Source organism: Petromyzon marinus, chromosome 41 (genome assembly GCF_048934315.1).
Source record: "Petromyzon marinus isolate PM22_M1 ecotype Great Lakes invasive population chromosome 41, UKy_Petmar_22M1.pri1.0, whole genome shotgun sequence".
Lineage (NCBI taxonomy): Eukaryota > Metazoa > Chordata > Hyperoartia > Petromyzontiformes > Petromyzontidae > Petromyzon > Petromyzon marinus.
In genome coordinates this window covers 8851509-8867897 of record NC_133707.1, presented here as the reverse complement: position 1 = coordinate 8867897, position 16389 = coordinate 8851509, and the positions used below count along the sequence as shown (strand labels likewise).

The 16389-nt window shown below is 45.4% G+C and overlaps 1 protein-coding gene across 6 annotated transcripts in view; it reads right to left on the bottom strand.

Annotated features, from left to right (window-relative positions):
* Nucleotides 1-16389, bottom strand: part of LOC116950939 (PDZ and LIM domain protein 3-like) — a 129808-nt gene that overhangs the window by 50343 nt on the left and 63076 nt on the right. For all 6 annotated transcript variants that reach the window (XM_032969132.2, XM_032969130.2, XM_032969134.2 and 3 more), the window contains one exon: nt 7927-8014. In XM_032969132.2, the coding sequence (XP_032825023.1) occupies nt 7927-8014 (88 nt within the window). The remainder of the gene's footprint in view (nt 1-7926; nt 8015-16389) is intronic.

Here is a 16389-nt window from a genome sequence, read left to right as displayed (position 1 = left end):
CTTTCAGAGAAGTAATGCTTCACCTGGCAGTACTTGTTTTATAAGCCACGAGGAGACGATGGTTTATGATGATGGTACCCAGTCGACCTTAGTTCTGGGGTTTGAACCCGTGCCCCCGTTATTGAGAGCTGTGCGGTTCCATTAGTGCCACTACCTGTACGAAATAATAATGCTATCCCCTCCGAAGGTAATGTTTTACAGATTCAGTGCACACGAGGCTCAAGTCACGAACGTTTACCACATTTAACGGGCATCACAAATTCAACTGTGAAGTACACCCACTCGCCCATTATTTGGCAACCTCCAAAACGTAAATAAGGCGTGGGAGGTTTTATTCCGCCTTTCTAAGTGAAAGTAGACACCTGTGAGAACACACGCCGCTCGAGTGTGGTGTGCGGCCCTGCTTTGCTTTGCTGTCAAAAAAAAATCACTCCCCGAACCTAATTGTTAAGACGACGTAATGCAGCAACCCCGATGCCTGCGAACACCTTTTCTCAATCGTCCGTCCGTCGGGCGTGGCGTGGCGTGCCCTGTCCTGAGCGTGCCTTCCGCGCTCGCCCGATGCGCACGAGAGATATGGCAAAGGGGTGGGGGGGGGGGACACAAAGCTTCGGGGCAAAAAAATGCGAAGGGTGCCGCCGACGGAGCGAAAAACATTGGAGGTAGTTAACAGCATCCGGCCATCTGGCTCAGCGGTAGAGCGAGTGGCTGGAGGTTGACTCGGCCGGTCATACTCGGCAGATCATACCTCTTGGGTCGATAAAAGAAGTACCGTACCGTACCATGGCGGTTGTCCCTATGGACAGCTTGCACCTGTACTATTTTTGCGTGCGGCAATATGCTCCCGAACTGAATGCCACGACGAGAGGGCCCAAAGATAGAGTTTGTGGAGTTCTGCCGTTCCTCCTCCGTTGAAGGAGAGCAAACTGAAGTGCTTTTCTATATGTTCCGTAATGTGGGTTGTTGCATGGCTACAATTGCACGACTGTGACTTATCTTTAATTTTCCATTCATCAAGCAGATGTGCGTATCGGCCTGGTGTATGTATATATTAACTTCTTTTGCACCGTACAGAGCCGACCGTGCGAATCGGAGGTGCGGGGGAGGGACAACAAACTAAACACAAATAGCAGTTTGGTGTTTAGTTTGTTGATGTTCTGATGTGGTTGTTAATATTGATGTTCTGCTGCGGTTGATGGTCAGATCAGCATCTTCGAGGAATGTCAAATACTCGTCCCTGCAATAGGAAGCTGGAATCTCCACCACTGGCTCAGGGCTGCAAACAGATGAACGCTGCCTCAATGCTCATTTGAGCAAGAATTTACTGACTTTTTTAGTGAATAGCAGATGCGGGTCTTTGAGAAGTTACTTCTTCCAAGGGCATTTGTCGAGGCATACACTCACAGGTCTTTTAACGTGAAAGCCACCTGTTTTGTTCCTAGTTTCGTTGTGGTCCAAGGGATTCTCGTAATTTATGGACAAGCGTTCGCTCCGCAAGATAAACTGCTACGTTCCGCTCCACCGCTGCAGGCAGCCACGAAGTAACAGACGGGATGTGGAAAGAGACAAAGTAAAACTCGGGAAAGCACATGGGAAGACACATTCAGCTTGAGACGTTAGATTTCCTTGGGTTCCTGATCTACTGGTGCCGTGTTTGGCTGTTATCCCATCCAGGTAGAGGTTGTCTCCAGGCACTTCTGTTTTTCTATTATTTGGCATACACGCACAAAAAATAGCAGTCCTAACATCAATATGAATAAACTCTTATCGAGTTCAATCTGCAAAAGCACCTCCGATTGGCTTGGTTGACTACGTACGGTGGGAAAGAAGTTCAAAATACATAGTGTGCATTACGGTGTGTATTATGATTCATTAGTGCATTGATACACTGTGGTGTTTATTCTGTTTAATTGTTTGACATGGAATTAGAATCGTGCAATGCTGTATTAAATGGCACTGTATCTGGGTTTGCAATAGCTTAAACTGTATTTTATGGCATTGTCTCTGTCCATTCATTAATGAGTGCACAAGATCGTTAAAATGTGCATTTTATGCATCGCTGATGCACTATGATCAATATCATTGATCAAATAAGTTCTACATACATACGTACATAAATTCTCAAATGAGTATTGGTAGGAGCCCATGTCTGGTGGTGGTCCAGGGCTAGTGGTGAAAATTCCACATTCCTATAACAGAATCCACTCTGTGCACAGAAAAAATACCAGACAGTGCTCAATATCCGAATCGGAGTAGGGGCTGAGTCAAGCCGAGCCACGATGTGAACCCACAACCTAAACTAAACTTGTATTATTTTACCAGGTAAGGCCCACTGAGCTATATTGCACTTTTTTTAGAAGCGACGTGGCCACAAATGATAGTTCAACGAAGTAGCTTATCACGTGGAAATGTATTGCAGCCAAAATACTCTAAATGCACGTTGATTCTAAATGTGGAAGGAAAAACCGGAGTAGTCAGAAAAAAATCCACGCAAACTTCAAATATACAGGCGTCAGGGTCGGGATCTAACCCATGACCACGTGTATACCAGGCGAGGTATTGAACATCTCACTACCATGAGACAGCCAACCGAGCTATACCCTGCTCCCAATTCAAACATGATCTGGCATAACTTTTCAGTCATACAAAAAAATAACCAAACTGACCTAATCAAGCACCTTATTAAATTTTCCAGCATTAGGTCCCGTCGCGGAGAGCCGAACTCTTGACAAGTCCGTACTTTTGATTGAGACAATGGCGAAAACAGTGCGGGTCCCTTGGGCCAACATCGCAGCGCATGCCAAGTGGTTTCAGTTTCACCTACGGGAATCTCGCAGTGTCTGCGCACGACACGCCGAGCCTGCCCAAACGTTCGCCCAGCACGTGCGCCCGCCCGCCCGCCCGCCCGCCCGCCCCTTGCAGTTGTCAAATGCGTGCGCGGACAAAATTCAGGCAGGCCGGGTCTCGCCAGTGCACATCCTCACTCGGGCTGACTTCCCGTGAAGGTGAAGAAAGGGACTTTTGTGTTCGCTCTGCCTGTTGTTACCTGTCCACCTCACGCGGAACACAAAGCTGCCTGGACGGCCCTCTGCCTTGCTCCCCCTCCCTCTTCATCGCGTGTCAAGGTTCTGGCACGTTGACGCATGAAGCCAGCTCGTTTACGTGCGTTGTGTACGTACGTATGCTGAACTCCTTTGGCAACGTCCAGAGCCAACCGTGATAATCGGAGGTGGGCAAATGGGTAACTATTCGTGTGCCAGTTTAAAACTGTTCATTTCAAAACATTCTTAACATTATATTTCTTTCAGGGCCCCATAGCCTATATGAAGCAGTCTATCACTCACTCCGTCTCTCTGGTGTCGATACTTCTGTGCAATGAAACAGGAACATTTCCCGAAATGCCACCGATTGTATATATTTTTTCCCCCTCTTCAGGAAAGTTTAACTGACAGTTGTGTTCTGTTGCTGCTTAGCGCTGTCCCCTTGCCGGTGGCTCGGCATTTTGGGCCTTTGAGTCCTGTGCACAGCAACAAACAAAAAACATGGGCCAAATAAAATAATAAACCAAATTTTTATCGAGTGGAGTCAAGCTATCACACGCACTTTGTTTGGATGGCTACCTACGGTGTGAAATAACTTTAAAATACATACGCACTACTCTTGAGAACTTCCTATCAGCACAGGTGGCAGCCCAGGATCTCATCGGTCCCGGCTCAGTGGTTATTGGTGAATTATGAACCCGCTGAGCCACTTGGCCAATCCTGTGAAAGTGACGAGTCTGATCCGATTGTAAAAAAACAAGACAGCTTCTGTGCTGCTCGGAACCATTTCAAAAGGACCACACCACAGACACCACACTTTAGCAGTGCATTAATGCATTGGTACAGCGATTAAGAGCCATTCCTAAGCTCGCTAAGATTTTAAATACTTTACAGCCCTCTGTCAATCCACTACTGGATGATGGTCTTCCCAAGCCACTTTGGTTAGGGGGGTTTAGTGAAGGAGAGGTCTGAGACTGGAAGAGAAATCACTTGCCACTGGTGCTGGCTGTGCCCAGGAATTAAGCTCAGCTTTCCAGGTTCATCGGGCAGTGTTCTAACCACTGTGCCACCAATAGACCCCCAAGCTCACAACACGTGTATGGAATTAATTGTGTGCTCAAGATGCACTGTTTGTTGATTCAAAGATGTACAGGTAACCTTTTTTCACACGACTCCCTCCAGCCACTCGAGGCCGCTTGCATTCACCACATTGTTAAGGAGAGGATCGATTCGTGAATTGAAATGCTACCCCAAATCACAAATGTAATTTTAATCGCAAGGGAGGGAACAGCTCTGAGATGTTGTTTTCGGGTCGAACCGCGTTGTCGTCGTCGTTATCGTCGTCGTTATCGTTGTCGCTGTTGTTGTTATTGTTCGGCACACGATGTCCAACGATTTGCTCCAAGCGCTCGGGGCTTCTTCAGAAGTGACGCTCAAATTTCAAGAGAAGCTACCGGCACGTGGATCGAAACGTCGGACATCAAGCCGAACAACACCACGCTTGAGTGCTGTACGGCAGAACCGCAAAAAACCTTCGCAGCAGGGAGCAAACTGTTACACCTGTAGCAAACTGGTATCATCCATTTGTTTACATTCATCCCCCCTGAAAAAAGTAACTTTTTTTTTAAAGTTCTGACAAAAAACGTGGAGATCAATCGCTGGAGCAGCTTATGAGTGAACGTCACCCTCAGCAAGCTGCAGGTAAAATCACAGGTGTACACCTCCACACCTGCCAGACGAAATTATGTGTTTGGCGCAAGATCCATCGAGCGGGAAGAACAAGGCGGATTAGAATACCGTGTCAACACCTTTGCGATGGGTCGGACACAATTAAAAGTATGCGGCGGTGCCGTTGTGTCGGTCACACAGTTCTCAAAGCGGGGCGCCGAGAAGAGCGCGCTTTGTGCAAGGTTCCTGCTGACGTACTTCGGGGAGCAATTGAGCAAGGGTGCAGCCCTGAAATTGCCCGCTCGCACCACTCGCTGGCGGAGGGAGCCTTGACTAGACGGAGCTCCAGGGGGCGTATCGTCTCCTCTTCCTTGCTGACCGGACGCGTCGGGAAGGGGGGGGGGGGGTGGGTGCGCCCAGGCATTAACACCACCAACACAGGGCCTGCCGATCGACTAACGGTGGTGAGCCCGTTTCACGATGCCTGGGGTGAACAGAGGTGGTGAGGGGATTGTAAGAAACTTTGCTCCCGTTATTTCACCCGCAGCGATGGAGTCGAACCGGCGGCCTCTGAATTGCAAGTCCAGCGTGCTGCTGCTGCTGCTGCTAACCATTGCACAAGCACTGGAAACACGTGGCATTTATGAGGACAACTTTAGAGCTGCGAGGAGGATGTATTAAACAGTGATAATACAATGATCCTCAGCACTCATACATCTCTGCAGTGTTGATCTTAATGCAAAAACAAACTACACTTTTAAATACTTTATAGCTCTTCTGTGTGTATAGACATATATAACGTACATGCCATACATATCCCAGCAGTAGTAACTGTTAAACACAGATGATTCAATTTAATCGGGAACATTTTCCAACCGAATTAAATGCACTACATGTAAAGACAAAGAACCCCCGTATAGCTTGCGCGGGCTGTTGGGGCAAGTGCTCTTAGCGAGAATCGATGACAGTTAACCCAGCGCACGAGGAGAGCCGTGTGGCCACAACAATATTCGCCCGCCTTTATCTCCCCCGTCTCTGGTGTTTTTTACAAACTACACCACGTAATAACTTAAGGCAGAGTCAACCTAGGGAAGGCCTACGACCGGTTCAGATATTCGCCGTCGACGTTGGCCGTGAACGGGAATCAAACTCGGGTCGTCGGGGGGTTCGCAGTGTCGTGCACTAACGACTGCATGACGTATACCCACACACAATTCAGCGTACGTAGAACTCTGCATTAGTAATTTACACAATGTGATATGGCACTGCATCGTAATGCCGTGAAATGCTAAGATGGAAACTCGAAAAAAATGTTGGGAGGGCTTGTGTTTTCGTTTACTGCACCACATCCAGGCTAAATGAGGCCCTGTATTTGCCAAACAGCTGGAGGCTGAGTTACAGGAGGCAGTTTGACAAGCCCAAAAAATAAACACCCCTGACGAGGAGATGTGGGACATTCTGCACAGCACGATGCCCTAAGTGTTTTTGGGGTAAATCACAGCCAAAATGTGCCGAGTTGGCTTTTATGTATTCTGGATCGCCAATACTCCACAAAGGATCCTACTACGGGGGGTAGAATAAGTTTTGAGCAGATGGGACGCCCGTAAATATGTTGAGCACATCCAATATTTCCTTGACACACACACACTATTGCCTTCAAACATGTGAGATCGAAGGATCCTTGTATCACTAAGGATGTATCCAGGCCTGATATCCACATTTAGGGAGGCCTAAATCTTGCAGTGGATATAGCATGGCTGACGATAAATAATTATATCGATACAGACGTACACGAGCTCTCTGAGCATTTGGGTCGAAATATGAAGTTAATATACGTTTCGCACAATTCACTTGAATAATCTTACGAGACCATGTGAGGGCTCTCTTTTCCTCGTGTGGCAGGCCTTGCTGTTGGAAGGGTCGGCTTCTCTGAGTGCATTTCGTTTAGTATTCTACACGTGCCCTCTTGGGACACAGAGGGCTCGTCAAAGGCGTATTTAACTGTGGCCACGTTTTTTTTTGTGTGCGAAACTAAAGGGCATCCCGACACCGTCAAATTCCACAGCGCACTGGGGGGGTAAATCACTCGGCAAATGCTCAAGCAAAATGAGATGCTATCATTCTTTATTTGTGGTGAAATAAAAAAACATTAGTAACAGCTTTGGAATTGCCAGGTACAGCAATATATGTATAAAAGCCCCATGTTTGTAAGCTTTTTTTGTTGTTGCAATAAGCTGCATTATTGTTGGCTTTAATCCTCCTCTTTCTATGGGACAATTGTAATTCAAATCTGAAATGGAATGTGACCTCCTTATTCCGTCACCAGGACAACTCTGTAAACAAGATGACGGCACAGCTCATCAACCCAGCTTTTATTTAATGCAGGAGGTGCGCCCTGAGCATTTTAACATTCTAGCATGTGCCGCTACATACATTTAAGCACCTCCGATTAGCACGGTTGGCTACATACGGTGCGAAAGAAGTTCAACATACATACATAAGCATCATTAATTCATGTATTCATCATCAGCCATGATCAAGCTATTTTAAGGCCTCCCCAAGCCACTGCCACCTCGCACCACCTGCATTTGAACTGATTTCATCGTCTTTGGTTCTTTCGTTAAAGTCACGTAGTGAGAAATAAAATCAAATGAAATGAAAAAAATCACAACGTGTCGATCGCAACACAAGCGGTTGCCTGATGACGACCACTTGTGTTGCGATCGAAACGTCGTGACTTGTTTAATTTTATTTTATTTCTACCTACGTGACTTTTCCCGAAAGAACCAAAGAGTATGGATTCCTGCAGTCACGAAAGCTTCAAATCAAGATTGCATTTCATCGCTCCATCTTGCCATTGGACGTAGTCTCAGACGTGTTCCGTTCCTTGCCTGCCACTCCATCATTATTCCTGACCAATGGCCATCATCCCTTCCAGCGACGAGCCCCGGCCCCAAGCACACCCACTTTTCTTTACTGTTTGAATCAAGCCGTTAAACCTGCGTACGTTCTCCCAAGTCACAGTCTCTCAGTGTAAATACAAGCACGCTTCTCCTCTGTGTTTCTTTGGGACCCTTTTCACCTCTTTAAAATATTTATTTCGTAAATGACCATGTTTGTACTCGTTCGACATGAATTCGCTGCACCGTCGCAATGTAAATACGTAAATAAAATCACCGCCGCAACAAAGCAACCGGTAACTCCTCCCGGCCCGTACCTGTTGCTCGGCCTCCAGGTTCACTTTGAACGGATGCACTCTGCCCTCCTCGTCCTGAACGTTCGGCGACCACAGCTTCGTCTCCTGCCTGAAAGCAGAGGGTTAAAGAGGTGGTCAGTCACGGAGCGCTCGTACGTACGTGCAAACGCGCGTATCACTCAACGCTCACGTGCATGTAAGCCCAGCCATTTATTAACCCCACCCCCTCCGAACTGCCTCGACCATTGCACACGGCAGTTACTGTATCACCTTTCACCAAGTAGTGAAGGTGTGGCGCATAGACGTGGAAGTACAGCACAATAACACTCTACTGCCTTCTGTTGACCACCAAGTATCCCCACAGCAGCCCAGAACAACCTACCCATGCAGCGTGGTAGCCCATCCAAGCACTATGCTCAACCCGTTTAACCTTCCAAGATCTGACTGGGACAGAACAGGCACGCACCTGTAACACGTATTCACAGCTAACCGCCATAGTCAACTCAGCATATTCTGTTGTTCACGTTCTAATATGTAAAAACAATCATCCACCACGAGTCTAAACGTCGAGTCACGTGGATCAGGTTGTCGTCCTTGTTTCAGAGTCAGAATCTTAGCCAGCGGTCGACTCGGCCCCATAGTCGCTCTGGACTCGTTGAAACCGGTTCCGCTACGAGCAGAGTCATCAGTGGGTCGTTCCAATGGACGATTGTCCCCTGCCGTAGGAATGTGGAATTTCCTAAGATGGGCCAAGGGCTCTCATTGACGAACAGCGCCACCCTCGATCCTCATTGATTTGATCGTGGCGAGACTTTGACTTGAGTGAACGTAGCTTTAATTTAAAAAAACAATATTTCTTTGTAAACTACAGGTAAACACAACAGCTGGGACTGAAATGTGGCAGTAGAAACCTGCCGAGCTCATAAGAGCTGGTGAAAATAAAACACAAACAATAGCCATAGTAACAACTACCATAATTACACCCACGCCGTAGTAGAGTCACGATGAAAGGTGTACGCATCTTTTTGCAAATGTCATATGCCACAGCTAGTGTGTTGGTGTGTAAACACTGGCATTATTTAAGAATGTGAGCTGGTTGCAACACAGTGATTTATCTGAAGGCCTGCAGAGCGTTGAAAGAAATAAGGGTCTAATCATGCTAATGAAAACCATTATCTGGGCACGTTCGCTTTTTCTCATCAGTTTCTTGTGATTGTGATTTTACGATTGTGTTGACGTGTTTGATTTGCATATGTTGATTTACAGCATTGTTTGGTAAACAACTAGAAATAGCTGTTTACTAGAAATACCTTTAAGTTTTGATCATCATCATCAAAAGTCAGTGTCTACCCGCTGCTGGATGAAGGCCTTCCACACCATCCCTCATATGCACATTGATGCTCACCATTTTTTTTGTTTCATTTACTTATGCACTTGTGTGGTGTTGATGAGGAAGAAATGCTCATAAAATAGCGTGGTGTCGGACGTACCCAGGCGAAATACAAATCTTCATCTACGCTGGGATGGCGATTCTGCATAAAGTTTCGCGTATGTAAAGAGCCATTGGCTTTGCCTCTGAATAATCTGCATTTTTATAGCACTTTCGGTTATTATCTTCAAAACGACACGCCGCACAATACATATTGTTAAAATTATTTTTGGAAATTTGATAAAGGTTTCCAAAATTTGATTTTTCACACAACCAAAAAGCGAGTTAAGCAAATAAACACACAATCACCAATAACACTACCCTGGTCGTTCTCGAACAGCATACCACACTTCACGATGGGTATAAGATGACTGGTCAGTGGCATTCCTATATATTAAAAAAACACCATCTAACTTGTGTTTCAGGCTGTTTTTTTGTTTGCTTGAAAAACTAAAAAAAGATATACAACGGGAAGGCTCTGGGAGCCATCAAATCCACATGGCTCCCAGAGTTTGGTCACAAGGTCAATATTCTGAGCTGGAATGGCCCAGGGCCATTGATTTCTGGGCCTCTGAGCTCACTTAGCCAGTGATCACTGAAACGTCACAACTGGTCTAGGTCCACCCCTGAACTCACCATGGCCAGCAGTGAGAACCTCTGGAAGCTTATGGACCTCCCAGAGTGCTAACCCCCTGCTGTACCCAGCGCTAACATCTCGCCGTGGTGGCGAGATGTTCATGGTCTCGCCTGGTATACAGGTCATAGGTTCGACGCCTGTATATTTGCAGTTGGCATGTTGCGTGGATTTTTTCTCTGGGTCCGCTCGTTTTTTTTCCTCCACATTAATAATTAACATGCGTTTAGAGTATTTGACTGCTGTAAATTTCCACCTGATAAGCCACTACGTTGAGCTATCATTTGTGGCCAGGTCGCTCCTGAGAAATAGCTATATACAGTGAGGGAAAAAAGTATTTGATCCCCTGCTGATTTTTTACATTTGCCCACTGACAAAGAAATGATCAGTCTATCATTTTAATGGTAGGTTTATTTGAACAGTGAGAGACAGAATAACAACAACAAAATGAAGAAAAACGCATGTCAAAAATGTTATAAATTGATTTGCATTTTAATGAGGGAAATACGTATTTGACCCCCTCTCAATCAGAAAGATTTCTGGCTCCCAGGTGTCTTTTATACAGGTGACGAGCTGAGATTAGGAGTACACTCTTAAAGGGAGCTGCTCCTAATATCAGCTTGTTACCTGTATAAAAGACACCTATCCACAGAAGCAATCAATCAGATTCCAAACTCTTCACCATGGTCAAGACCAAAGAGCTCTGCAAGGATGTCAGGGACAAGATTGTAGATCTACACAAGGCTGGAATGGGCTACAAGACCATTGCCAAGCAGCTTGGTGAGAAGGTGATAACAGTTGGTGCGATTATTCGCAAATGGAAGAAACACAAAAGAACTGTCAATCTCCCTCGGCCAGGGGCTCCATGTAAGATCTCACCTCGTGCAGTTGCAATGATCATGAGAACGGTGAGGAATCAGCCCAGAACTACACGGGAGGATCTTGTCAATGATCTCAAGGCAGCTGGGACCATAGTCACCAAGAAAACAATTGGTAACACACTACGCCGTGAAGGACTGAAATCCTGCAGCGCCTGCAAGGTCCCCCTGCTCAAGAAAGCACATATACATGCCCGTCTGAAGTTTGCAAATTAACATCTGAATGATTCAGAGGACAACTGGGTGAAAGTGTTGTGGTCAGATGAGACCAAAATGGTGCTCTTTGGCATCAACTCAACTCGCCGTGTTTGGAGGAGGAGGAATGCAGCCTATGACCCCAAGAACACCATCCCCACCGTCAAACATGGAGGTGGAAACATTATGCTTTGGGTGTGTTTTTCTGCTAAGGGGACAGGACAACTTCACCGCATCAAAGGGACGATGGACGGGGCCATGTACCGTCAAATCTTGGGTGAGAACCTCCTCTCAGCCAGGGCATTGAAAATGGGTCGTGGATGGGTATTCCAGCATGACAATGACCCAAAACACACGGCCAAGGCAACAAAGGAGTGGCTCAAGAAGAAGCACATTAAGGTCCTGGAGTGGCCTAGCCAGTCTCCAGACCATAATCCCATAGAAAATCTGTGGAAGGAGCTGAAGGTTCGAGTTGCCAAACGTCAGCCTCGAAACTTTAATGACTTGGAGAATATCTGCAAAGGAGAGTGGGACAAAATCCCTCCTGAGATGTGTGCAAACCTGGTGGCCAACTACAAGAAACGTCTGACCTCTGTGATTGCCAACTAGGGTTTTGCCACCAAGTACTAAGCCATGTTTTGCAGAGGGGTCAAATACATATTTCCCTCATTAAAATGCAAATCAATTTATAACATTTTTGACATGCGTTTTGCTGGATTTTCTTGTTGTTGTTCTGTCTCTCACTGTTCAAATAAACCAACCAGTAAAATTATAGACTGATCATTTCTTTGTCAGTGGGCAAACGTCCAAAATCAGCAGGGAATCAAATACTTTTTTGCCTCACTGTAGTTCAGTGGACCTTACCTGGTAAAATTAAATAAAAATGTTTAGTTTTAGTATCAGATAATGCGGACTAATCCAAGCCGTTACAGGCGTATAAATGTGAAATATTTGCAGGATGCGCAGTGTTTAATGCACATTTGCCAGGGTTGTTTTATGCCTGTGCAACGTCACTGTATAAACAGCCATCTGCCTGAAACAACACGCTGTTATTTTGTAAACAAAATCCAGATGCGATTGCTCAATTGTGGTCCTTTACCATGCCCTACAGCAAGGAGAAAAAAGGCAAGCGGTTTGTTTTTGGAGTCCCTTTGTTGACGATTCGTACATCTGCCAAACACATTTAATTAAACCGTGCAGAAACACAACAGCATACACCACAAACCCCATATCGTGAAATTAATTCTGAGCTATGTTAATTAATTTACACGTGTATGCTGTGTACAATACAACAAGATGCACATATGGCGTTTAAACATAAGTCCAGCCTCAGCAAGTTAATATTTGAGTTATACTTTGAAAAATGGCCAAGTACTGGAAAATTTGGCAAGAGACTGCATTGACCTGCGGTGGAATTCTAGGCAGTTATGCTGCTTAAGCACAATCATATGTGGGTTAAAGCGTTCATATCTCGATTATTCATTTGAAGATTTTAATCCAAACAGTTATCTCTGTTCGACGACATCTCAAAAAGATGGCATTAATTGCGCATCTCCTCCGACGTGCTTTCGGGTTGTTCAGAATGATGTTTGGAGCTCCGGCAGAAAACTGAAATTGTTTCAGTCGGACAAGATGCGTCGCAACCGGAAACTACCCGGGAACGACACAGCACAAGGTGGGAACACTTGCCTGGCAAGATAAGTGCCACTATTAAGACATACTTGCCAATTCTCCCATCCAAATACTGATCAGAGCCAACCCTGCATAGCTTCCTAGAATTAACTTTTTATTTATTTTACCAGGTAAGGCCCAAGAGACCTGGCCACAAATGATATCACAACGAAGCGGCTTATCACGTGGAAATTTTTCGCAGACAAATACTCTAAACGCACGTTTCTAGACAAGCTCGCATTTGCAAGGTGTTTCAGATAGAGAACAAAATTAATCCCAGTGCTGTTCGCCCTGGTGCCCACACATTGGAATTTCAGTCTTGGCCATGCTGCTTTGTATCTTATGTTTATTCTAAGCATATTTCATTAATTATATTACGATACCTGTGTTGGACAGGAGGATCATGGTAGCATGCTGTCTCATGGGATTCACAAAATTGGCTCAGAAAAGTTGTTATTTATTTATTCAACATCTAAAGCTATGCAAGATTTAGCCTAAAGCGTGAACAGGCAACCATCATGCACAACAGGTGTTGTAGGCTGTGGGATCACAATTTGGGCAGCAGAGGGGAGCGCAGCAAAAATACATTGTTGTAATGTGCTTCTGTGCTCCCGTGTCTGTGTATCTCGGATTCACCAACTCACACAGTCAGAAATGTTTAGGTATGGTCAAACAACCGTCATGAAACACACAGCATGTGGAGGCCATCATCCAGCAGTGGATTGGCAAAGGTCTGTACAAGCACACGTCTAAAATGTGTCTGGTCTTACAAGCTCTCTAAATAAAGTAAAAGATTTAAACTTTGGAGGGTGCTAGTGATTCTGTTCATCATGAAACAGAGCTTGCCAGAATAACCACACTGGTGTACATTCGGCTTATAAGTGAGATTTAGTGTCACAAAAGTAAACACTAAACACATCTGAAAACGTCAGCAACACACACTACTGACTTTAATCTTCCTTTGTGTAAACATGAGATTAGTGGCTTGGCAAGAGAGTTTTGTCAAAACAATCATTTGTACCACTGGAAAGCCCAAGCGATTTCCTGATTCAGGGACATGTTGTAATAATGGCCTGGCCGAATTAGTGACAATCACTGGAGCTCAATAACACTCAATACACTTTGTCAATAACACTGTGGCCTTAAAATATAAAAATATATGCTGGGCAATATGTTTGCCAACGGCAGAGAGATAACGAGATGAAAGAGAATTAGAGCATTATAGTTGGGAGACTATACAGTAAACCAATGGGGCACTGATATAAATTTTGTTTGAAGAATGTTTCTAGATGAACAACCTTCAAATTGCCATATGAACAGTTTTCGTTTTGAGTGTACAGGTAGTCCCCGACTTACGATGGGGTTGTCGGCGCGCATCTCCATCGTAAGTCGGGGACTACCTGTATTTTATTTGGTGTATGGATGAAAGTCCTATTCATCCAGTTGCCCGGGTATTTTGCAAGGGAGGCCCGTGGTGCGTGAGCACAACAACAACAACAGAAAGATAAATACAAGAACATCAACATTGCAGAGGACGAGTACAGGACCCTTCAAGAATATTGTGCAACTAACAAGCTAGGTATTTAATGGTCATAAAATAAACATTATGGGAATCAAAAGAACTGAGTATAAATTCACTGCTAAATTAGCCACGGGAGCAGAGGAGTAGGATGTTGGAGAGGGGCTATGGTCAAAAAAATCAAGCAAAAAGTTTGAAATACCACCTCAATATACGATCCCTCATGATTCCACGGGGGACACTTACATTGGGACCCTTCGGCATTCTCATAAAAATCACGTCACGAGAGATTATTTTCGTCTCTTTTGCTTCAACAATTTTGGAGAGGCTGATGATGACCATTACAAGGACGTGAGTAATTGTGACCCTTGATTGCACGGACGCATTTTTTGTTTAATCATTCTAATTTTGCGGCGGTGCTCATATTGCCAGAGCAATATGTAAACCCGGCCTTCCCAATGGTAACTCTAGCTCGACTCGCCCGAGCATCCCTTCAGCGGCGTTAATAATTATTGTGAAGCTCACTATAAAATCCATGCACAGCCCCGGCACTGCCCTCTCACCCAAAACTCCGGCCGCCCAACCAGCTCGTTGCGGAGTTACCGATGGAGAAACGGGTCCGTTGTGACGGTCTTTGACTCCTGTGCCAGAACCTTCCTTTTAAACGTGCCGCCTTGCCTGCCCCGTGATTAACGAGCCTGTCCGAGCCGCAGACCGAGCTTTGTTTGGCTGTGGGGTGTTCTTGTCGAGTCGGGAACACTGAAATGCACAGGGAGTCGACTGCGGCTTGTGCCCATAGGAGGGGTGGTGGTGTGCGGTCTCCAAGCTCAAAGCAGCTCAAAGAGACGATATATAGCACATCGTCTTGAATAACACGGCAGCCTGCAATAACTTATATGTTGAGCTGGGAAAGACTCGGCAAGTTAAGGCTGTTCGGGACAGTCCTGCTTGGCATTTTTTGGCCAGTTATTGAGGTATTTCTCCATGTCGGAGGAATCCCAAAGTGCCTGGAGAATACACACATTTATGTTGGAATAACACTCAAACTCCGGTGCTCCTGTGGTGTTTAGTGTGCTGCACTATGAACCCAGTGACCCGAGTTCGATTCCTGGCCACGCCTCACATCAGTGGACAGTGTAATCAGGACCAGGCCCTGACCTACCGCACATTCACCAACCCGCACTGACCCGCGTGGTGAAGTATGTTCAAACACCCCCGTCAACAATATGGCGTAGGCAGGCCTTCATCCATTGGTGTATTGAACATTGCTAGATTTTAGCAATATATTGACACTTAATCGCATTTTGTTTACTTTAAAATCCTAACTGCTGAACGGCCTGCTGCACACAGCTACATTGACCCTTTATGTGGGAATGTTACACAAACACAATCGGCCCAGACTCCAAGTCACTGCACAACCACCATGACTTGCTCTGTATATCTTCACGGTTTATATAGTTACACCCCATTACCAAAAGTAATGGCCTTTTTAATTCATCTCGCGAAGAATGAACAGATCTTTATCTACAATTACTCCAATAAATCAAAATAGGACATTATTTCGTAAATACATATGAACACGTCATATTAACCAGCTCTTTGCAAAACCCATTCCCATAACCCAATTACTGTGCTACAGAGGAGGGAGGGGGGTGGTGGTGCAGTGGTTAGTGTGCACTGCGCTATGAACCGAGTGACGTGAGTTTGATTCCCAGCCATGGCGAATATCAGAGGCGAGTGACATCTGAACCAGTTCTGGACCCTTCTCTTTCACCAACCAATAATGACCAGCATGGTGGTGAAGTATAGTCTGACACGATATGGGGACGCCTCGATGCAGCTGTGGATTCACAGAGTGGGAGGAGGGGGGATTTTTAATTTGTATTATTATTTATTTAAAAAAAACACATAAAAACCAATACATTCAGCAAAACGATATAAAACCAGATGTCCTCCTGATATTTGTGCCCAGTTTAATTTTTCTCTCCAAACAGCTGTGTACGACAGAAACAAACAGATGGGTCCTTCAAGCAAAGCTTTCACTGTACTAGCCAATGCTCAGACACCATATGGCCTAAACCCCAAGGATTTAAAGCAAGTCTAAGGGATTGCATCAGCTTCGAGGTCACCTATTGAGGAGTCATATCCCTGGAATCTT